The sequence below is a fragment of the Aythya marila genome (genome assembly GCF_965140915.1).
Source record: "Aythya marila genome assembly, chromosome: 13".
In the NCBI taxonomy this organism is placed as follows: Eukaryota; Metazoa; Chordata; class Aves; order Anseriformes; family Anatidae; genus Aythya; species Aythya marila.
This window is the reverse complement of record NC_139054.1, coordinates 14751371-14772436: the sequence shown is the minus strand read 5'-3', so window position 1 is coordinate 14772436 and position 21066 is coordinate 14751371. Positions and strand designations below refer to the sequence as shown.

The 21066-nt window shown below is 63.5% G+C and overlaps 2 protein-coding genes across 3 annotated transcripts; one reads left to right on the top strand and one right to left on the bottom strand.

Annotated features, from left to right (window-relative positions):
* Nucleotides 1–20: 20 nt before the first annotated feature.
* On the bottom strand, nucleotides 21–10737 carry ZDHHC9 (zDHHC palmitoyltransferase 9). Of its 2 annotated transcripts, none has more exons than XM_082770609.1 (10): nucleotides 10678–10737; nucleotides 10163–10452; nucleotides 5370–5530; nucleotides 4649–4807; nucleotides 3622–3759; nucleotides 3406–3467; nucleotides 3036–3128; nucleotides 2778–2881; nucleotides 2086–2251; nucleotides 21–1669 (listed from the first exon to the last, which is right to left on the bottom strand). In XM_082770609.1, exons 2-10 carry the CDS (start codon nucleotides 10339–10341, stop codon nucleotides 1565–1567), a joined length of 1167 nt encoding a protein of 388 aa, XP_082626735.1. In that variant the 5' UTR covers nucleotides 10342–10452; nucleotides 10678–10737; the 3' UTR covers nucleotides 21–1564. The 2 variants fall into 2 exon arrangements, with proteins under 2 accessions (XP_082626735.1, XP_082626734.1); XM_082770608.1 differs by having other exon boundaries at nucleotides 36–1669; nucleotides 3036–3135; nucleotides 3421–3467.
* A 259-nt stretch (nucleotides 10738–10996) lies between these two features.
* On the top strand, nucleotides 10997–15487 carry UTP14A (UTP14A small subunit processome component). The gene is made up of 14 exons (XM_082771211.1): nucleotides 10997–11065; nucleotides 11271–11341; nucleotides 11483–11547; nucleotides 11769–11911; nucleotides 12082–12237; nucleotides 12744–12863; nucleotides 12950–13044; nucleotides 13231–13354; nucleotides 13443–13520; nucleotides 13624–13972; nucleotides 14115–14497; nucleotides 14567–14754; nucleotides 14827–14926; nucleotides 15064–15487. Exons 1-14 carry the CDS (start codon nucleotides 11012–11014, stop codon nucleotides 15313–15315), a joined length of 2178 nt encoding a protein of 725 aa, XP_082627337.1. The 5' UTR covers nucleotides 10997–11011; the 3' UTR covers nucleotides 15316–15487.
* The last annotated feature ends 5579 nt before the right edge of the window (nucleotides 15488–21066 follow it).

Below are 21066 nucleotides of genomic sequence, written 5' to 3'. Positions count from 1 at the left end.
TTCGCAACGAGTTTGAGATTTGGTCAGTAGCGCGTTGGGGGCAGGCGGGAGAGGAGGGGGCAGCTCTGGCTGCCGCGGGCCGTGCATGGGACCAGCGAGGGCACCGCAGCCGGTCTGCCCGTAGGGTGTCGGCGGCTCCAGCCCCGCGTGGGGGGACCCCGAGCTCGCTCAGGAGCTGGCAAGGAGCAGCAAGAGGAGCGGCTGCAGGGAGCGGGCTCCCTCGGCTCTGCTCCACGCCACGGTGCTGAGAGCACGGCGGGAGGAAGGCGCTGCCGGGAGGAGAAGCGAGCTGGGCCGCCCCTGCCACATCTCCACCCACCGTCCATTTGCCGCATGTCCGCGGGAGGCAGCAGCACCGAGCACACCCGGCAGGGGATGGGGATGGGGATGGGGATGGGGAGCTGCCAGGGCACCTCGCGGCCTTGCCTCCACCTCCAGCCTCCGCAGGAGCCCCCGGGGAAGGGGTGCTGCAGTGGAAAAGGAGCCCACGGCACCAGGGGTGGCCACCAACCTCTCCTCCCTCCTCTGCTGGGGAGGACGCAGCGCAGCCAAAACGGCCGGCAAAGCCCAGGGGGATGAAAACTGAAGGCTCTGAAAGCCAGCCAAGGATGGCTGAGAAATGCAGGGCAAGGGGCGGGGAGGGGGCACGGGACACGACAACACGACACAGAACCGGGGCCGAGGTTGCGCAGAGCGGCGTGCTGCAGCCCAGCGGGGAAGGGCGTGGGGGGGAGCCCGTGCTGGGCGCAGGCACCCAGGAGGAGCACGTCCAGCCCCGGAGCAAGCCTGGGAGGCAGCGCCGCGGGCAGGTCCTGCCCTGCAGCTTGGCACACGCTGCGGGCACCCCCGGGGCAGAGCCGAGCAGCAGGAGGATGGGGCTGCCCCGCTCCTGCCCCCAGCCCCGTGCCCGCGCCGCGGCTGCGCTCACGCCTGCAGAGCGGCGTGAGAAGAGGGAGCAAGGGAAGGAAGCTACTGTAAGAAACACGGCCAGCAGAACACCTTCCCAGTTTTTTCGGCCCTTTTGGCACCAAAACGACGTCTCCTGACAACCCCTGCCACGTTAACCAATAAAACAATGCCACAGATTAGAGGAAGGAGGGAGGAGGGGAGAGAGGACGTTACTGCCATTAATCACTTGCTCCTTCCCATCGGGATTCCTCAGCAGCAGGGAGCAGGCCGACCCTAACATCGCTTCTGAGCTGCTTGACCACAAGTCAGCGGGTCAGTCAGGGCCAGGCGGAGGGACAGCTCAGGCCACCAAGCCAGCATTTAGCGTTGAGGACAACCTGCAGAGCAAGAGGTCCTGCCTCGGCCCGCAGGGAGACCAGCCCCGGTGGCGGGGAGCGTCCCTCGGTGGGCGCGCTGGGCTGCTCGTGCTCGTTCTCCTTTGCCCCCGTGCATGGCCAGCGCCAGCCCACGCCACCTGCGCCTCCAGATGAATAATGACTAAAGCAAAACGGCCGTGAGGAATCATTTGCCTGCCATCCAGCCCATCTCCTCCTCTCCTCAATCACTTCCAGCTTTGATTAGACAAAACAAGAAAGTTCTCCCTTTCAAGCAGAGGCTAGTGCTCTGCTTGCCCAGCGTCCTGGGATGGGGCCGGGAGCTCCCCGGTCGTTAGCTGCTTTTCCTCCGGCATCTCAGCGTTGCTCAGGGACGGCACGGGGACCTGGAGGAGAGAAGACAGCAGTGACTTGGCACGAACGCACGGAGGATCTGTCTGCGCACAGAGATGTGGCCCGGCTCCCCTGCAGCCCCTGCCTCCAGCCCCAGGAGCAGAGCTCTCAGCTGCGCTTGGGAAAACGGGAAACCAGGGCTGTTTCCCCTCACCAAGCAGGCAGCACATCAGCTTCGTGAAAAATCCGGAGCACCGGGCTGCTCCAGCAGTGCTCTGGTCTGTTTGTGCTAGAGAAACAGGCAGCTCACACTCCGGCAGGAGTGGGCCCGGCCCCTTCACACCGTGCTCACAGAACAATTTGGGAAAGAAAGGAGCAGCGAGGGTCTCGTGTTCAACCCTGCCCTCAAAGCAGAGCTCGTTTCAAAGCGGCAGCCCGCCGGTAACCGCATGCAGAGGGGATCACTCACGGCACTGGGGTGAGGAAGGCTGCCGTCCTGCTGAGCGCTGCTCTCCTCCTCCTGCCCACCAGGGCCCTGAGCAGCAGCGGGCTCTGGAGCACTGGACCCCCGCGTGCAGGTCTCCTCCTGAGCTGTGCTCTCCTCCTGCTGCAAGATGCCCCGTCTGTCCAAGACGCTGAAAGAACAAAATCCCACTGTCAGAGACCCCGCGCCTCTTCTGCACCAGCTTCTTCTCTAGCAGGAAAAACGCTGGTGGAAGACAGGAGTCAAGGGAAGGCGTTCCCCACACCCCAAAACCAGGCTGTGCTCCACCCAGTCCTAGTTAACTCCCAGTTAATCTTAGGAGTGCCTCCGTTCCTCCTGGGGAAATCAAGCCCTCCAGAGAACAGCCCGCTTCAGAGGGTGGGAGCCCACCGAAACAAGCACCCTGAGCTTCCTCTGCATGCACTGTCCCGGGGAAGGGAAGTCACTCATCTGCTTCCCAAAAACACACAGCGTTAAGGGACCACACCACACGCGTGAATCACTGGAAGGCAACAAAAAACCTTCCTCCCCAGAGGGGCCGGCTCTGTCCCAAGCGACCTCCAGAAGCCCTCTGCACACGCAGCCCTGGCAGAAAGGTCTTGCAGCCACGCAAGGAAAGCTCCACGGGACCCCAGGGAGGGGGACAAGAACGGCAGGGCTGCTCCTCGAGAGCCTACCTGGGGGGCAGAGGCCCGCAGAGCACCTCGCAGCAGTTCTTCACTATGTTGCCATGGCTGTAGGGATTCTGCACACGGTTTTTCCCAGTCCAGGAACCCTTGATCTGCAACGGACAGGGCACAAGCTCAGGTCTGCTCCCCCAGCATCCGCCCCCAGCCTCAGCACGAGCAGGGCACGTCGGCAAGGTGGGGGCAGCTGTGGCAGAGGAAGCAAAGAGGAAGAGGGGTGGCTCAGGGGAACAAAGGGACTTCACTTACGTCTTCGTTGGTTGTCTGATTCAGTGCCACCAGGAAGGTGTGGAACCCAGTTAACCCCACCACCGACCACAGGGTGAAGAAACAGATGAGCACCTCCAGTACAGTGAGAGCAGTTAAGGAGCAGGGACCGGGCAAACAGTCACACCCGAGCTGAGTCACGACACTCTGGTGCGTTAGCCCTGCTGCTTCTTCACCTAGGCAGTTTTTTGTTTCACCCCCCTCCCCAAAACCACAAAAATCGCTCTCTGCCTTGTAATCAAGGAGGCAGGGAGGTGATGCCTTGGAAAACCCAGCGAAGTATCAAGACTTCAATCCCCCCATCATGCAGCTTGCACTCCCTCACCAACTTAGAGGCCAACCCTTCTGGCACTGGGGAAGGATATGTCCCTGGGGTTTCCTTCAACGTGTTCAGAAACCCAATCTTCAGAGATTCTGGCAACACAAAGAAAGAGGCATTTGGTCTCCGGGAGCTTGCATCGAGTTCATTTCCCTTTCCCATTCCATCAGTTCTGGGTCGGGAACACCATCCACCTTCTCCCTCCCCCTCGGCCAGCCCAGCCAGCCACCTCCCCGCAGGCAGACTCACTTAGTGCTACGTAGACTATGTTGAAGGTGAATATGTAGATGGTGAGGAGTGAGAGCGAGAGGATGAAGAGGTAGAAATAGCGGTAGTTCCTCTTCCCCACGCAGTTGCCCACCCAGGGACAGTGATGGTCGAAGCGCTCTGTGGAAGTGAAGATGGAGATCAGCACTGCTCTAGCACAGCTCTGCCTGCTTCTAGGCGCTTATCCCAGGGCCCCAAACTCAGAAATGTACAAGGCTGACAAGGACCCCCTGGGCCACTGAGTTTGCCCCTCTGCTAACTCAGGTCCCTGCATCAGCAGGGGCGGTAGAAGCCAGGTAAGAGAGTGCAAAACTCCTCCTTGGAGTCAGTCAGTGCATTAAGGTAGAATTTAAGAGCTTCACCCCATGCATGTCTCCTCTCCCACAGACCTGAGCTTTTCTGAAAGCAGCGCACGGGTTGGCTGAAGGTCTGGGAGTTCAGCAGTGCTCGTCTCACCCGCATGCTGCTTTACTCCTACTGGGATCATTACAGGAAGGTTCAAGAGACTGCCTAAGTGCTCAAAGGGCTGGGAAGCTGTACTGAAGGAGAGGGATCCAGAATGGGATTTATTCCTCGAGAAGGGACGCTGAATATGAGCTAATTATGGCACATACAAGGGCTAAAAGAGCTGCTGTGGTGGTGGGGGGGACAAAAAACGGGCACTCAGCGTAACAGCATAGTCTCCAAGATGGTGCGAGGAGCTGCTTTCACATTTCCCCGGATAATTTAGATTTATATTAGACCAGCTACTGCCAACGAGATGCTGGCAAAGCCGAACCATCTGGCTTCAGGTTCTGAGCAAATCTCAAGCTCCTTGGGCTTAAGACGAGGCAGGCCATCCCCATCTGTTCAGGCAACACCATCCTGGACTTCCTCCACGGCTGCTGGAGGCATGCGCGGTACGAGGCAGGACACGGAGCGAGAGCTGCTGCAGCTCTTCGCCTGCTCTCCTCCGAAGGCTCTCACCTAGCAGGCGGCTGCAGGAACAGCCCCAGCCCTTCCTACTCACCCACACAGTTGTCACAGATGCTGCAGTGCGAGGCACGGGGCGGACGGAAGATCTTACACGTGTAGCAATACTTCAGCTTCACTATCTGGTTGTTGATCTGGAAGTTCTTAATCCGCGGGGGCGGGCGCTGACCCTGAGGCACGGTCCCGTTGGTGGCCTCTGAGAGAGGGAAGCAAGCAGAGATCAGATCTGCTGCTACAGCACAACAGGACGAGAGCGACAGCTCTCCTCCTCGCGCCTTCTACCAGGTGGATCGGAGCCTGCTGGGTCGACAGCCAGTGGCTACACCTCTGCTCACACGCTCCAGAGCCAACTTGGAACTTGGAAGCGAGGTGCCAGAGTTTTCAGGAGCACAAGGGGAGGAAAAAAAACACCAAAACAAGAAGTAGAACTGTATCCACCAAATGTCCTCTCTGCTTGCTGGACTGAAGGGCCTGCGTCAAGCTTCCTGCACCCCTTACCAAGAGCAAACTGAGTTTGGATGCTCACAGCTACAGGAGAGGAAACTGCACGAAAAGGTTCCCAGGAAGGAACCTGGCACCAGCTGAGACTCAGCCAAGCAGAATTAGCCGGGAGGCGGTAAGATGCTCACTCTGGGGCAATTCCCACTTTTGGAGGTCGTGCCCCCCAACAGGGACAAAAAAAGCTCTGCAGAGAACCTAGACCGTACCAAAACCAGCAAGGCTTTTCCAGCCACCACCCGTCCAGCTGCAGCACTCACCGATCTCCATCTCAATGAAGGCCGCTTCATCAGGCAGGGCTCTCGGGATCACCCCGGGGTCACTGAAGCTCGTCCGCAGGAGCGTGGCCATGGCAAAGAGGAAGAGAACCGCTGCGAACACGGGGATGGCTGGAGAGAGCTGGACTGCCAGGTACCGACACCTGCAGGGAAACAGAAAGCATTTTTTTCCCTTGGTTTCTTTAGAAAGCCCTGCTGCTGATGGGGTGATGGTCTTACGGAGCTTTCCTCTGGTTTAAGGGAAGCCCTGCCTGAAGCCCTAACTCGTGGGGCATTTCACCTCTCCTCGCACATCTCATTTCTCCTGCTTCCTCCCGATGCCTCTGAGCCCGCAGAGACGGACCCAGCCCAGACCCTTGCTCCCAGCCACTGCTGTTCTCAAGGAAAGCACAAGGCTGCGGTGGTGAACGACACAGGATCATCCTCCCCAGTGGACTCATCGTCCTGAACAGGGGGATTTCCATGCCATCCATACATCAGCTGATTAATTCTGGGTAGCCGTCCCACCCACAGCTTCTCTGAAGTTTCTCGCTCCAACTGCTCCCAAATTCTGCCACCCCAATACTCACCACCCCCTGCAGGACGGCTCAGTGGACTTGCATTTGCTGCTGCTTGACTCCAGCAACGATCCTCTGCGTGCCACCAAGCAGAGACCGCACACGTGCACGCCCCAGCCCATACACCACGGGACGCTTTGGCCACTGGGACGCACAGGGCCCGGCCCCCAAACCACCGTGGTTAATTTTAGACACTGCCAGCCCCGCAGCTACTCAGAACCACGCAACCCTTGGAGCCGTCCACGTGCAGAGCCAGCCCCAGCAGGCAGAGGGCTGGGCTTAGCGCGTTAACGCAGCCTGAGATAACTTTGTCTTTCCCCCCGCAAGGACAAAGTCTAGCTGGAGAGCTGCGAGTCAGCCAGTGATTAAACAGCAACCTTGGATCCCGTTTTGGGGAGGAATCTGGTTGATTCCCGCAGCAGCTCTGCCTCCGAGGGCTGCAGCTTGAGCCTTGCTCAGCTGACACACCGGCTTTTATGGCCGCTGTAACACCGGGAACACGGTACAGGCTTCGGAAAAGGATCCGTGCACTGCGTTAAAGCCGAGCTGAAACCACGCCAGGGCTCCCAGCCCCAGAATCACGCTGACACCTTCCTAAGTTTCTCCAGCGTGCCACCAGCGAAGAGATTTATTGCCCTCGAGCACGTGATCTGCTCTGGGTGTGCTCTGCCACGCACGGAGCCGAAAGCTTTACGCGGCAGCACCTGAGAACAAATGGGATCAGCCCTGCATGGGCTGCAGAGAAGCGCCAGCGTGGGGACGTGACCTGCTCCCCGGGCATCTTCCCGGAGAAGCCAGCCCTTCGGGGAGGCACATGTGCCCCGGGGCACAGCCAGAGGAGCCTCCGGGCTGCTGTTAGGCAGGGGAAGAAGCCTGCAATTTTAGGAGACAGAAGACGAGCGCATCAGTGTCCTCTCTGCTGTGGGAAGGTGAAGCAGCATCCTCCAGCCTCTCCCCGGCTCTTCCATCGCGGAACAGGCACGGGGCAGGCCGGGCCCCTGGCTCAGGAGGAAAAAGAAGAGATCTCAGGTGGCCGGAGCGCTGCGGAGTCTTCGTCCTGTGCCTGGGCTGCAGAGGGATCAAGCACAGCGAGTCACTCACACCGCTGAGGAACTGATATTTTAAAGGGCCATTGTTTGGGAAAGCTGAGCACCGACAGAGCCGCGCTGTTGGGCTGGAAGGATGTGGCTCCTCCTCCCCTCCCAGGGCGATAGCTGCGCTCTTGAGCATTTTGCCGTCTAATATCAGACAACAGCACCATTACAATGCACGCCGGGGGGAGGGGGGAGCCTCAGACAAAGAGATCATTACCACGGGGAAGGGGGGAGCAGCAAGAAGCAACAGACGGAGGTGCGGCGAGCCCGAGGAGCACGGACTGCTCTGCTGAAGCTCCCGAGCAGCACAGGGTTCAGGCGGGACCACCAGGCCGGGCATCCCACCTCTGGGTCCCTGCAGGGCTCAGCACGAGCTCTGCTGTGAAGTTTGTTTAAACCCCACTCCCAAAATCACCCCTTTAACTTCCCCAAACCCACGCACGCCCACCCCGGACGCTGTCAAAGCAGAGAAATATCATCAGCAACCAGCGGGCCCGGCCTAGGATTTCGGATTTATCAGAAAAACAAACAAAATTTGGTCTCTGCATAGCTAAGGACGTAGAGAGAAGAAAAAAAAAAGAAAAGCTCCACGTGCTCGGTTGTTGGAAAAGCAAACAGCAGCCCCCTCGTGCAGCCAGGAGCCTGGCATTGCAGGCGCTATCTCGCCTGTAACATTTACAAACGTCTCGCTTGTGCGAAAGGCTGCAGACAAAAGAAATTTGAGTTCTCTTGCAGCCGCTTTGGAGAAGCGAGTGCCTGCTGTTTGAGGAGAGCCGGTACAGCCACGCTGGCAAACTGGAAAGAGAAAGCCCCGGCAGTCAGAGCGGGGACACCCCATCCCCTCAGCTTCCATCCCAGAGCAATTTTGCCAGGGTTTCTCATCGAGTCCAGGCGCCACGGGCACGGCGAGACAGCTGAGCGCCCTCACGCAGCAGCCTCCACACCCGATAAAACGCCCGAAACAACGCAAAGGGGCTGTGAAACGCGATTCCACGTGACGCAGCGCCGGTCAGAGAGCAGGCCCAATGAAACCCAAGCCTCGGGGACCAGCCTCAGCCTTGAAGCAGCCGCTTTCAGCCGGGGCGGCGGCGAGAGGTGCCCTTGGGCAGAGCAGAGCGCTCAGAGGCTGCCTGGCACCGCTCAAGAAGCCGGCGCAGCGCCTCTGCTTTATCGGGGAGGGAGGGAGGAGCCGGCTGGGTACGGCGCCAGCAGCTGGGTCCGTCCTCGGGGCCTCCTCGGGGCACGGACGAGCCTCCAAGACCGCAGCAACGAGGCGGGGAGAAGCAAACCGGCCAGCAGGAACAGAGAGGCTGTCATTTCGTGGCTTGTATCTCGTGACGCGTGATGCCAGCCAGCACCGGCTCCGCGGAGAGGGCGTTTGCAATCAGAGCCCGGGCGGCGCAGCCCGGAGGGCGAGGAGCAAAGCGGAGGGCGAGGAGCAAAGCGGCGCTGGCTTCAGGCATCCCCGAGCCGTGCTGAGGCAAGGTGTGACTGCGCGAGTGATTCAGCGGAAAGAAACGGGCACTGAAAACCCTGCAGTCAGCGGGCGAGGGCCGAAAGGGCTCCTCCACCCGCCCCGTCTGCTGCTCTCCAGAGCCCAATCCTAACGCCCTGCGTTGTTCCTCCGTGGAACAAACTCCACAGGGGGAAAACTGGATTTCGGCGCGGCCGCAGAGCTGAAATGGGTGGGTAACACGCCCAGCACAAAGATCAAAGCCACGACCCTCAGGCAGAAGGCACAAAGGGTCGCCAGGCCTCCAGCAGCAGCCCGGCCGCCTGCCTTCTCTGCAGCGTTTCATTCCTCCCCAGAAATTGAAAAACCCGCAAGCAATTTCACAACAAAGCTCCCCCGCTCAGACAGGAAGCATCGAGACACGGCGCTCGGAGACCATCAAGTCAGCACTTTAGATTTCTCTCTCCAACCTTTCCCTCACCTCCCTGGTCACAACCGCCCCGCAGCCAACGTCCCAAAGCCTTGCCCTGACACACGGCTCCATCACGCCGCCAGGGCTGGGAACGCGGGCTTGGTTCGGGCTGCCCCACAAACCCCAGCAGGGTTTGTGGAGGTCAGCAGCGAGGGCAAAACGGGGCAGAGGGAGACACGGCTCCGCTCATCCCACCGGGACAGGGAGTGAGAGCAATCATCCCTGGCAATAAGGGCTCCTGGAGTGTGGTAACGCTCACTCCTGCAAGGCAGGAAGCCCAAGTGCCATTTTTCGGCCGTGAAACAAAACAAACAACCGGCGGTGTCGGTCCTTACCCGTGAATTCGGGCTGAGTCAGGGGTAATTTGGGCTCTTTGAGCTCGGGAACCCCAACACCTCGCGTTACGGCTGCGTGACACCCGCCTGCAAAGCTACACGAGGACTAAGCAGAAAAAGCAGCCTCGTACCTGATGTGCTGCACCCCGCTGCTTCTGCTGGGACGTGGCAGGCCTCCGCGGGGCATTCCAGAAAGCCCTTTGCGAGGCTGCCAGCAGCGTCCGCTAGCAAGGAGGGCGATGCTGGACCAGAGGGAGCAGAGACAACTTCCCCGCTTTGGGGCAGGTGCCTCGGAGGCCAGCACACGTGCTGAGCACTTTATAGACCTGGAGGAAAAACTTAAGGGCTTAACCAGCCGGCAAGGTTCTTCCTTTTGCCTTCCTGGCTTAAGGAGCTTTTGTGTTACCCAACACCACCGAGGACTTCGCCTCCCCGAGACGCAAACAAACACGCTGACGGAGACAGAGGAGAGGAGTTTTGTTGTCGTTCAGGCTGAGCCCTCCACAGAGCGGGCAAAAAGGGGCCAGCCTGCCCTCTCCCTAGAACACCACCCCTATTAGCCAAACCTTTGCAATTCTGTGTTTTTTGGCAGGTCGCTTCTCTTCCCGAGCGACTCAAGGAGCCGGTAGAGTTACGGGGAACCCCCTGCTGTTGGTTCTGGGCCAAGCTGAGTCTGGATCTGACCTAAAGGGGCAGGCGGCGCCTCCCCAGGTGCTTGGCCTTGAGCAGAAAGGGGGCTGCTGCAGGGCAGCGTTCAGCCCACGGCTCCCTGCCCATTCCGTGCCCAAGGCCTCGGCATCCCGGGAGGGGTGCACGGAGCCCCGTGAAGGCCCCAAACCCTGCCGGGAGGGCGGGGAGACTCACTCGAAGGCGAAGAAGAGGGCGCAGGTGCCGAGGATGAGGAAGAGCGTCAGGTAGAAGATGCCCTTCTGGCGGGCCATCATGATGCGGCCGTCGCAGCAGAAGGTGTTCCTGCCGGGCAGCCGCTCCCATCGCCGCACCACCTTCGGCTTCTTCTTCTTCCTCGCCACCAGCACCGACATGGCGGGGCCGTCACTGCCGCCACCGCCGCCGCTGCTGCTGCTGCTGCTGCTGCTGCTCTGCCGCTGCCCCCGGCATCCTCGGGGCCCGCCTGGGCCGGGCTGGGCTGGGCGCTGCGGGAGAATTTGGGGGGAAAAAAAGAGCAAAAGGGGCTCAGTGGGGAGGGAGAGGGGGGGGGCGCTGTGGTAACCGCAGCCCCCCCCCCCCCCCACCTCCCGGGGTCGCCATGGCAACCGGCGGGTACCGGGGAACCGGGGGGGTAAAGGGCGGCCGGTAAAGGGGTAAAAAAGGTGAAAAGGGGTGAAAAGGAGTAAAAAGGGGGTGTGTGGGGCGCTCACCCCCGTGCCGGTGCGGGCCGGGCCGCGCCGCTCCTGCCCCAGCGCCGCGGGAGGGGCCGCCACGCCCCGCGCCGCCGCCGCCGCCGCCGCCGTGAGGGAGGTGAAAGCTCGGCCGCCATTGGCCCGCCCGCTCCTCTTCTCGCGCGCCCATTGGCGGAGAGCGCTGTCGCTCAGCGTCGAGTCCCCGCCCTCTCCCCTTCTCCTCCTCCCCGCCCCGGGCCGGCCGCGGCACGGCCCCGTTGCCAAGGCAGCCGTGACGTCACGCGCCGGGCGGAAGGCTGGCCGGGCGGCGGCGTCAAGGAGGGGCGGAAGTGAGCGCCACGCTTCCGGTGGCATGGCGGAGGAGTGGCTGGGCGTGGAGGCGGCGGGCAGCGGCGGCGAGGAGGAGGTGAGCGGCGGCGGGACCGGGAAGGGGGGGGCTGGGAGGGGACTGGGAGCGCTGGTTGGGACCGGGATTGGGATGAGGATTGGGATTAGGGCCGGGATTGGGATGGGGAGCGGGATTGGGATTGAGACTGGGATTGGGATTGGGATTGGGGCCGGGCCTAGGCCGCGCGGGCCCGGCCTTCACACACGTGTGCGCCCCGCGGCAGGGCCCGGAGGATGGCGACCGGCGGCACCGGCAGCTCCTGGAGGCGGTCAGCGCCCTGTCGGGGCGCAAGCGGTGAGCCCCCAGCACCCCCTGACCCTCCCCTCCCACCGCCCCGAGCCCCCCCGGCTCGGCTGCAGCCCGAGCAGCCGCTGGTGGCGGGGCTGAGGGAGCTTTTTCACCTCTTTTCCTTTGTTTTATTCACTTTTCCTGCAGGCGGAAGCTGGTGGAGCGCTCAGAGGCCAGCGTGCAGGTGTCTGAGTTCAATGTCAGCTCCAAAGGTGAGGGCTTCTTGGGGTCTTGGGGCTTTCCCCAGTGTTTTTTTCCCCCTCAAGAGGTGCTCAGGTTCTCCAGGCTGGTTGGAGGAGATCCCCGGGGAGGTGCCGTGCTGGTTGTTTGTGCTGAAGGCATCTCAGCTCGTAACAAACAGCGTCGGAGCTCATAGCGCTGCTCAGCGTGGTTGTGGGGTGTCCGTGTCGATGTGTGGGGTGATCTCCCGTAGGTGCCGGGGAGAAGCTGGTCCTGTCTGAGCTCCTGCAGCCCATCCGTGCCCAGTCCGCCCTGAGCAGCGTGAAGAAGCAGCTGAGCAAAGTGAAGCAGAAGAAGGCGGTGGAGCTGCCCCTCAGCAAGGAGGAGCGGGAGCGGGTACGTGGGCCTGTGCGGGCGGCAGGGGAGGGGGAAGCAGTTCCAGCCGTAAGGGGCAGCTGGGTTGAGCCCCTGGCTGCCATCTGCTCCTCTCTGATGCTGCCTGGCTTTCCGCGTTCTTCAGCTCAGCTTCTCCACTGATCCTTTTCCCTTCTCGTTCCCACCTGCAGGTCGTGAGGGAGGCTGCCTACGTCAAGACCTCCAAAGACGTTGGCAAGTGGCAGCCGGTGGTCCTGCAGAACCGCCGAGCAGAGCAGTTGGTGTTCCCTCTGAAGCAGGAGATCACGGCGGTTGCCCCCCTGGAGCGAGTAGTTTCAGCATGGAAGGTGGGGGCTCTCACACCCCTTGGGTGCGTTTCTCCTCCCCGCTCTTTAGCGCTCGAGCTGTGGGTTGAGCCTGCTGCTGCCCAGGCTCTGCACGGAGCCGGGTGCTTGCTCGTGGGCCTCAGCCACCTCTGGAGGTGGAGGAAGGAATTGGTTTACCAACTAGCGCCCACCTATAAGTCTTGGTTATGCTTTTGGCTTTGAATGCGGGTTCCCACGTGGGCTGTGTTGCGTGGCAGGAGAGGCTCCTGTTCCTGGAGAGCTTCCCCAGGTCAGGGCGAGGTCAGTTCCCACCGAGCTCTGAGCTTAACAAGCACCACTTCACCCTCCCAGAGCTCCCTCTCGTTTCATCTGGACACAGCACTGTGGGGCCTGGGAGTTCTGCTTGCTTGTGCCCTCCCGTGAGCCTGCTCAAGCATCGGAAGGGATGGGGAGATCTGTGTGGGTGCTGGCTCCTGCGCCGCTCCTTGTTTCACCCCTCCTTGCTGTGCCATCTGTCCCCCCGACAGCCACGAACTCCCCTGGAGCAGGAGATCTTCGGGCTGCTCCACAAAACGCAGCAACCCGTCACAGACCCGCTGCTGACGCCGCAGGAGAAAGCCTCGCTGCAGGCGATGAGCTTGGAGGAGGTGGGCGACGCTTCCCTTTAGCCCCGCGCTGCCCGTGGGGGGGCCTCTTCCTTTGCCCTCCCCCTTAACGCCGCGCTCCCTGGCAGGCCCGGCGGCGGCGAGCGGAGCTGCAGAAGGCTCGGGTCCTGCAGTCCTACTACGAAGCCAAAGCTCGGCGAGAGAAGAAGATCAAGAGCAAGAAGTAAGATTCTTGACGGTGCCGGGCTCGGGGAGCTGGGAGGGGGCCAGGGCCCGGTGCGTGGGGACGGATAAAGGGTGGAGGAAGGCTGAGGTGCTGCCGGGAAGCCGTGCTGCCTGCACAGCTTCCTAAAGAGAAGGCCGGGTGCTCACGCCAGGAGGTCTCACTGCCTGCCCCCTCGTGCCACAGGTACCACCGCGTGCTGAAGAAAAGCAAGAGGCGCAAGGCCCTGAAGGAGTTCGAGCTGCTGCAGAAGTCGGACCCGGAGGCCGCCTTGGCAAAGCTGGAGGAGCTGGAGCAGCTCCGGATGGAGGTGCCGCTCGCTTGCCTCTCCCTCATCCCTCGGGAGCTCGCCCCGGCTGAGGGTGCTCTTCCTGAGGCTTCCTCTTCCTCTCCCTCAGGAGCGGATGAGTCTCAAGCACCAGAACAAGGGGAAATGGGCCCGCTCCAGGGCCATTATGGCCAAGTACGACCTGGAGGTGAGCTGGGGCTCGGGGAAAAGGGGAGAACGGCTGAGGTGGGGCAAAGGAAGCGGGCGCGTTGCTTCTGGCCTGCGTTAGAATTGTCTCGATCCCTTCCCAGGCCCGCAAGGCCATGCAGGAGCAGCTGGCCAGGAACAAGGAGCTGATGCAGAAGGTGCGGGTGGAGCTGCCCGAGGAGGAGCCAGGGGATGTGCCTGAGGAGGACCTCCCGCCCGTGACCATCCCCGTGAGTGCCAGCAGAGCAAATCCCTGGATGCTGGGCAAGCCCAGCGACCCGGCCAAGGAACCCGAGGTGCAAGAGGCTCGCGAAGACGCTGCGGTGCCTGCTGCTGTGGAGAGCAAGGAGGAAGAAGAGGAGGAGGAGGTGTCGGAGGAGGAGGCCTTGCTACAAGAATTTGAGCAGAAACGGCACGCACGGCAGCAGCGGGCAGGGAGCCCTGAGCAGCACGGTGAGGAGCTCGCAGCCCCACGCGACATCTGATGTGCTGCGGGGCTGGGCTGGGTCATGAGGGCTGTGTTTTCTTACAGCTGCCTTGCTTCCTTCCCTGCTCACGGGGTGGCTGTTTTCTTCTCTGTTGCCTTGATGCACAGGCACTGACGAGACGGAGGCGGTTCCTGACCCTCCTGGGGATAGCTCCGTGCACCCCCTCTGTGACGAGGAGCAGCCAAGTGCAGGGATGGAGCCCCCTCCCCAGGCCCAGGAGGAGATCCTGCTGTCGGAGCAGCTGCACCGCGTGCAGACGATGGAGGAGGTCGAGGCTCTGGCCTCCAAGGAGCCCTCGGAGGAGCAGGAGAAGCAACCGGCGGCTGCGGGAGCAGAAGAGCAAGCGCCCCGGCAGGAGAAAGGCAAAGCTGGGGCCAGGCCTGCCAAGAAACCCACAGCCAAGGAGAAAATCATTCGCTTGGAGTCCGTGCTGTCTGAAAAGCCCCAGGAGATTCAGTGCCCCAGCCTGCCCGTGGTCATGGAGGAGGAGGTGAGCGGGATGGGCCCGGTCCTCCTGGGTGAGCCGGGAGCGGCCGGGCACTGACTGCTGTCTCCGCAGGAGGGTGGCATCGACCAGCGGGGGGTGATCAGCGAGGCGTTTGCCGGGGACGACGTGGTGGCCGATTTCCACCGGGAGAAGAGCAAGGCGGAGCAGGATGGCAAGCCCCAGGCGGTGAACTTGGTGCTGCCGGGCTGGGGCGAGTGGGGAGGCAGCGGGCTGAAGCCCAGCGCCAAGAAAATAAAACGGTGAGCGCGGGAGGGCTGTGGCAGCGCGCTGCAGCCCGGCCCCGGGGCCTGACCTCTTCCCGTGTCCGGCAGGTTCCTGATCAAGCCCCCCCCAGCGCCTCCCAGGAAGGACCAGCACTTGCCCCACGTCATCCTGAGCGAGCAGCGCAACATCCACGCGGCGGCACATCAGGTGGGTGCTGCGCTGCCTCCGGGGCTGGCCCGGCCCCTAAACTCCCTAAATCCCTGCCTCTAAAGGGAAATTTGGTTTCCAGCTCTGACACAGCCCTGAGGGTGCTCCCCCCCCCCCGCCGTGTTGTTTCCCCGCAGGTCAGCGAGCTGCCCTTCCCCTTTGAGAAGCACCAGCAGTTCGAGCAGAGCATCCGGACGCCCGTGGGCCCCACGTGGAACACGCAGCGTGCTTTCCAGAAGCTGACCGCCCCCCGCGTCATCACCCGGGCAGGCCACATCATCCAGCCCCTCTCTGCTGAGGACCTCGCCTCAGCTGCCAGCGGAGCCAAACCAGTGCTAGAAACGGCCCCCAAGCAGCCCCCTCGCCGCCCCCAAAAGAGAGCACGATAGCTCTAGGGCTAGCGCTGGCCCCCGCGGCGCTGGGGAGCAGCTGGAGGGGCCGTGCCCGGGGGTTTCCCTCCCGGGGAGAGGCTCCTGGTTCTGTCAGGGGCTTTTTAATGCTCCTTCCGCAATAAAAGTGCCGTGGCTGCCCTCGTGCCGGGACAGCTGGTGCCCTCCTGCCTGTCCTTGGGGCCTGATGCGGGGCGGGGGGGCTCGTCCTGGTGTAACGGGAACGGTTCCCCGGGGGTTAAGCCCTTGAGGTGCAGCCTGGGGGTGGGAGCCTGAAGAGGAGGTGGAGCCCCTGTTGGCACCACGTTCGTGTTGGGCAAGCTCTCTACCCCTTGGTTTCGTCCTCAGTGCCACGATTTTTTGCATAAAGAGTTATCCTCTTGGCCGCGTTGGCTTTCTCACAGCCTGGCCCCGTGGCCATGCTCCTCACGGCCTCCTGCTGCCCCGAGTAACTTCTGGCCAGCTCTGAGGAGCTCAGAGCGGGGCTGCGCAGCTCTGCTGCCACCCCACAGGGGCTGGGAGCGGGCTCTGTCCCAGCGCAGCCACCCCCACATCTTCGGTGTCCCCTTCCTGAGCACGAGGGCCGTGGCCGAGAGGCAGGGTGAAACGGGAGCGGGCCGAGAGCCCTCCCGGCCTCTCCTCCCTCTTCCCACGTGGGCTGCGTTCGTGCCAGCTGGAGGAACTCCTGATCCCAAGCGAAGGAGGGACTTGAGGAGCTGCTCCTGTTCCCAGGAAACACGGCCCTTGCGCCGGGGACGCCTCCTCCCACCTTGGCACCGCGGCCAGCCCCGATCCCGCTGCGTCCTTTGGGGCAGAGCCACACCGCCGCCGCTCGGCCCCGCAGCCACCTCGTGCAGGGGCCTGGCCCTTGTCCCCTACAGCCTGCATGGGCACGTGCAGGCTGCCAGCAGCCGGCCCCACATCTCGCTGGCTTCCCGGCCCCGTAAATACGCCAGGCTCTTCCGCTCTGCGCCCGCACCCTGCAGGGGAGGCTGCTCCAAGCCCGTGTGGGAGTCGGGGAGCCCGCGGTGCCCAGGACAAGGGGCTGGTGCTGCCCTCTGCCCGGGCCGTGTCCTTTTTGGGGTTTTTGGGGTCCAGCTGGTGCACGGCTGGCTCCACGTGGTGCCCCGGGGCTGCTGGATGACACTGGCCGCAGACGGGGGGCACGGTGGCGTTGCTTGAGCCGACAGGGCTGAAAAAAAAAAAAAAAAAAAGAGAAAAAAAAAAAAAGAAAGGAAGCAGCGATCATTTCCGTGCCACGGCTCCGCCGAGCCCCTCGCTGGGCTGGTGGCCCCAGCTCAAACCCCAGCTTCCTTCTGCTCCGGCTGCCCCAAACGCTGTGGGAAACCTTCGTCCCCCTGGGGACGTCAGCAGGGGGGTGAGGGGGAGTTCGTGTTTGTTTTAGGAAAAGCTGAAGCGCCCCAAAGCTGAGGGAAGGCAGTGCCCGGTGCGCTGGGAGGCAGCAGGACAGCACCTCCCAGGGTGCTGATCCCGGAGAGGATTGGGGTCACCACACCTGAAACGGGCTCGTGTCCCCGTGCAGAGCAGCGGCCCGAAGGCTGTGACCACCTGAAGCGGTGGGCAGGACCTGCGGCCATCCGGCCCCTCGCTCTGAGGGCAGCTTCGTGCCAGGTTTTTTGTCGCACCTCCCATGGCGCGAGCACGGCAACGCTCAGCCGGCAGCGAGCTGCAGAGCTGGGGGTGCCCGGTCCCGCAAGGAAGGGCAGTGCTGGGGCGGCCTGGGCTCCAACTGGGGCTTCGAGGATCGGGAAATGCTTCCAAAATAAATCCCTAAAGCCTTGGTGTAAGCTGCTTGGGGTGAGTTACGGGAGGGACCCAGATGCAGCCGCATCTCCTGGCAGCGCTTGGGGTTCGCCCGCTCCTGGTGCTGCCACGAGAGCGGGCTGCGTCCCCCTGGTGTGCCCGCAGAAATCAAACCGCAGGGCAGGGGGACGTCAGCGCTCGGCTTTTAATTAAAAAATAAATCAGGATCTGCAAAATGCTGCAGGAAAGGGGGATGGCGGGGATGCCCGCTGGCAGCTGCCACGGCAGCAGGGAGGAGACGGGGGCCGGACACTCCCCGCTCTAATCCCCTTCCTGCAGCACGCTCGTGCCCTGCCGCCGCGCATCGCCACGCCGGGGCTTGGCTGGGCGAGCCTGAAGGCACCGGGAGGAGAGAAAAACACCGTCCTCCGCCGGCGCGGGAGCTCGCGGAGAGCAGCGGCGCTGTTAATGCGCACTCCTCCCTCCCGCCGCGCAGCCACGGCGTCCCTCGAGAGGGCTGCGAGCGGCTGCAGTTTGCTCTTACTGGCCTACTTTCAGGGCTACGTCAAAGCCAGGTTTACGGAGCTGGGGAGCCTGGCTGAAAGGCGGCCGAACCGCCGCTGGCTCCGGCAGGGAGCGCCCGGTGCTGCTCCGGGACGGGACGGGGACGCGGCTCCGCTGGGGTGCCCCCGAGCTGCCCTGGGGTGGGGACCCCACGGGCACCCCGTGGGGAGAGAGGTGATGCCGAGGCTTCAGCCATCCCGTGCTCGGGCTCCGGCCGGCCCTCGGGGCCAGCAGGAGTCAGCCGAAAGGAAAAGGCAGATGAAAAACGAGCACATAAAAGGGCTCGTGTGGCTGCTTTCTTTTCTTTCGTCCTTTTTTTTTTTTCTCTTTTATTTTTTTTGTTTTGTTTTGTTTTGTTTTCTAGCGTGGGCTATAAATAACCTGTAAAGTATTTCATCCGGGCTATTTCGGAGGGTGAAATTTCAGCCCCCGGTGAAGGCCCCCCGGCTCCGCATGCCGCGGGACTGCCTGAGTGTGCCCGGGGTGCCCCTGGCCGCGGCAGGGCCCCCGTGGCCATCAGAGGGTCCTGCGCTGCTCCCTTACTTTGCACCGGGGCTCTCCGGCAGAGCAAAGCTCCCCCGAATTTCCCCGTGCCTCCCCACCCCCCCGGTGCCGAGGACAGGGGCGAGCTGCGAGTCCTGGGGGGCGCCTCTGGGATCGGGGGGCACCGGGGGGGCACCCGCAGTCCTGGCGGTGCCCGGCTGCGCATCCCGGCCTGCACGGCCGCCGCGTTTCCGTGGAGATGGCATCTCCCGAGCCCGCACAGCCTGAGCGGGAGGGTTTCCATGGAGATGCCGTATCCAGCACGGCACAACCTGAGCCAGAGATTGCCGCCGGGATGCTGTAGCCGGGACCCTCGGCACCCGCAGCGGGGCCGTCGCCGGTTGGGGTCGGCCAAGCGCTTTCCCCCTCCCTGGCACGCCGTCTCCCACCGGGCTCCTCAGTCCTGCTCGGGGTAGGGGGCACCTCGGCACTCGGGTCACGCTGTCGTGGCACTTTCTGGGTCTCCCAGAAGGGACGGGGACACATCCATCCCCAGGCACCCATGGGGATAGCAGAAAAGTCCCCGTGTCCCCCCCATGAGCGCGCCCGCGCTGCCCCCTGCACCCCACAGCTTCCCCCACCCTCAGAGCCACTCCGGGGCACGCAGCTAGCAGGGACGGGGGGATGAGAGCCCCGGGACAGCAGCGTGACAGCAGCACACCTCTGTGAACCCTCCTCATCCTCAGGGGTGCTGAGCTGGGGCCGGGGAGCTGCTCCCCTCGGCTTGGGGCCGTGTCCTGCACCCTGGCCTGCAGCTCCCACGTCCCCGGGGCCGCTGTCAGCGCTGTCAGCGGCTGCAGGCACGTGCTGTCAGACGCAGCATGTGCCGCCTTCAAAGGCCGGCTCTCTTTGTCTGCCACTACAATTAGGAGCGCTCAGCGCCTCTTGAAGCCAGACCTGGCGACTGCGGGGCCGAAGGACGGGGAAATAAAAGGACCCCAGGCTCCAGCGTGGCAGCCCTGGAGCTGCCGAGGAGCGGGGCCAGGCGCGGATCTTCCTCCCTCCCTTCCCCGTGCCTCTCGCCCCAAATCCTCGCTGCTCCGTGGTGTCCTCCCAGCTAAGGACTTCTCCTGGGCCAAGGGGATGGACGGCGCGTGGACCGCACACCTCCTGCCTCCCTGGCCTCACTTTTCCCAAGAAGGATCCCGGTGGGGCACCCGGCGAGGAAGGGTCCGTGTCTGAACCCCCTGCGAGGTCCAAGGCAACGCAACCCAACCCCCTGAGCCATGAACCCTTCTTCCCGGTGCCAAATCACCACGGCGGTGGCTGGGGCCAAAATTCAGACCTCTGAGCCTGCAGGGAGGGACGGCAGCCTCCTGCCTCGCTCCTCCATCCCCAAGGAGCAAGGAGGCGAGGAGGCGGCCACTGGCCCTACAGGAGAATTTTCTGTATTTTAGCCGCACCTTCGGCCACGCTGCAGGAGCTTTTGGGGTTGTGGGCAGGCTGGCCGGCGGAAAGCGGGCAGATGAAGTCTGTGGCGAGAGCTGACACCTTTTATTGCTGCTCCGACACCAATAAAACCTCGCTGAAGCCGGCTGCCTGGGGAGGACGGGGCGGCACGTAGGCTCGCTTGGAAGCTGCAGGAAAATCCCCAGGAGACCCAGACGGAGACCACCGGACCCCTTGGCAACCAGCCCCCTTGGGACAAAGCCCTCCCCGGCTTTGGGGCAACTTATTCGGCCACGGCTCCATCCCAAGGCCAGGCCCTGGGGCAGGGATGCCCAAAACCAGCGATGGGCCCCATGTCCCATAGGGTGCGTGGCCGGGCAGGAGCCAAAATCCCGCAGCCACCCGCACCGGGAGGGCTCTGGGAGGAGGCTCGGGGTGCAGAGGGTCTCGCTGGTGGGGTAAGGGCGAGCTGAGGGGCTGCGGGTGCTGTCCGTGGGGGTTGCGGGGAGACCTCAGGGCTCACCTGGTGGGGACGCCCCAAAATCTCCCGTTTTCAAGGAGGATTAACGTAAAAGCCGCAGGATTTGGGAGCGAATCGCGTGACGATGTCCCCGGGTCCCGATGCAACGCATCCCCGGCGAGGCCGGCTGCAGGACGGGGGGGGCTCTCATTAAAAAAAATAAAAATAAAATAAAAATAAAAATAAAAAGTGGCTTTTTAATTACCCCGCGATGCGAATTAAAGGGGGCTGCAAAGCCGGGCGGAGGCGCCGGGAGCGGCGGGGGCTGCCCGGGGGCTTCCCACCCGTCCCACCGCCGCTGCTTTTGGGGTGGGTGCTTTTAGGGGGGGGGGTCCTTTCCCTTTCCGTGCCCTTCCCGGTACCGGGGGGGGGGGGCACAGCCCGCAAAGCGGCCGCACAAAGGAGGCGGCGGCGGCGCTGCCACGCGTGGGGCCCGCGGCGGGGCCGCTCGGAGGCCGCGGCCGGGGCCGGGGGGGGGGGGGGGGGGAGAACCGGGGAGGGGATGAGGGGGGGGCGGCTGCTGACAACCGGAGGGGACCGGAGGGGACCGGGGAATGGGGAGCGGGGTGGGGGCACGGCCCCGGGGCCGGGCTGAAAGTTGCGGCCCCGCCGTGGCTCTCGCTGTGCCCGGCGTGGGGAGGGGGCTGAGGGGGGGGGGGGGGCACCGGGAGCGGCTCCTCCCGGCTGCCCGGCCACGCTCCGGGCGTGGAGCTCCCGCACCCCCCCCTTCCCTCCCCAAACCACCACCACCACCGCCGCCGCCTTCCTCCACCTCCTCCTCCTCCTCCTCCTCCTCGCCCTCCCCCTCCCAGCCCCGTGTCCCCGTGTCCCCGCGGGGCTCCCCCCGCTCCGCCACCGCCGCCGGCCGCCCGTGGGGCTCGGAGCGGAGCCGCGCAGCCCCTCCCCACCCGGGAGCGGCCTCCCCTCCCCTCCCTCCCCTCCCTCCCCGCGTCCCCTCCCCCGGGCCGTGC

Coding starts and splice junctions, on each gene's coding strand:
- ZDHHC9 (XM_082770609.1), bottom strand. CDS start 10,341: ATGTCGGTGCTGGTGGCGAGGAAGAAGAAGAAGCCGAAGGTGGTGCGG. Junction 4,808..5,369: donor CTTCATTGAGATGGAGATCG/GTGAGTGCTGCA, acceptor TCCCTCTCTCAG/AGGCCACCAACGGGACCGTG. Junction 3,129..3,405: donor CAGGGACATATCCTTCCCCA/GTGCCAGAAGGG, acceptor ACTGTACTGGAG/GTGCTCATCTGTTTCTTCAC.
- UTP14A (XM_082771211.1), top strand. CDS start 11,012: ATGGCGGAGGAGTGGCTGGGCGTGGAGGCGGCGGGCAGCGGCGGCGAG. Junction 11,342..11,482: donor GCCCTGTCGGGGCGCAAGCG/GTGAGCCCCCAG, acceptor CTTTTCCTGCAG/GCGGAAGCTGGTGGAGCGCT. Junction 14,498..14,566: donor CCGTGGTCATGGAGGAGGAG/GTGAGCGGGATG, acceptor CTGTCTCCGCAG/GAGGGTGGCATCGACCAGCG.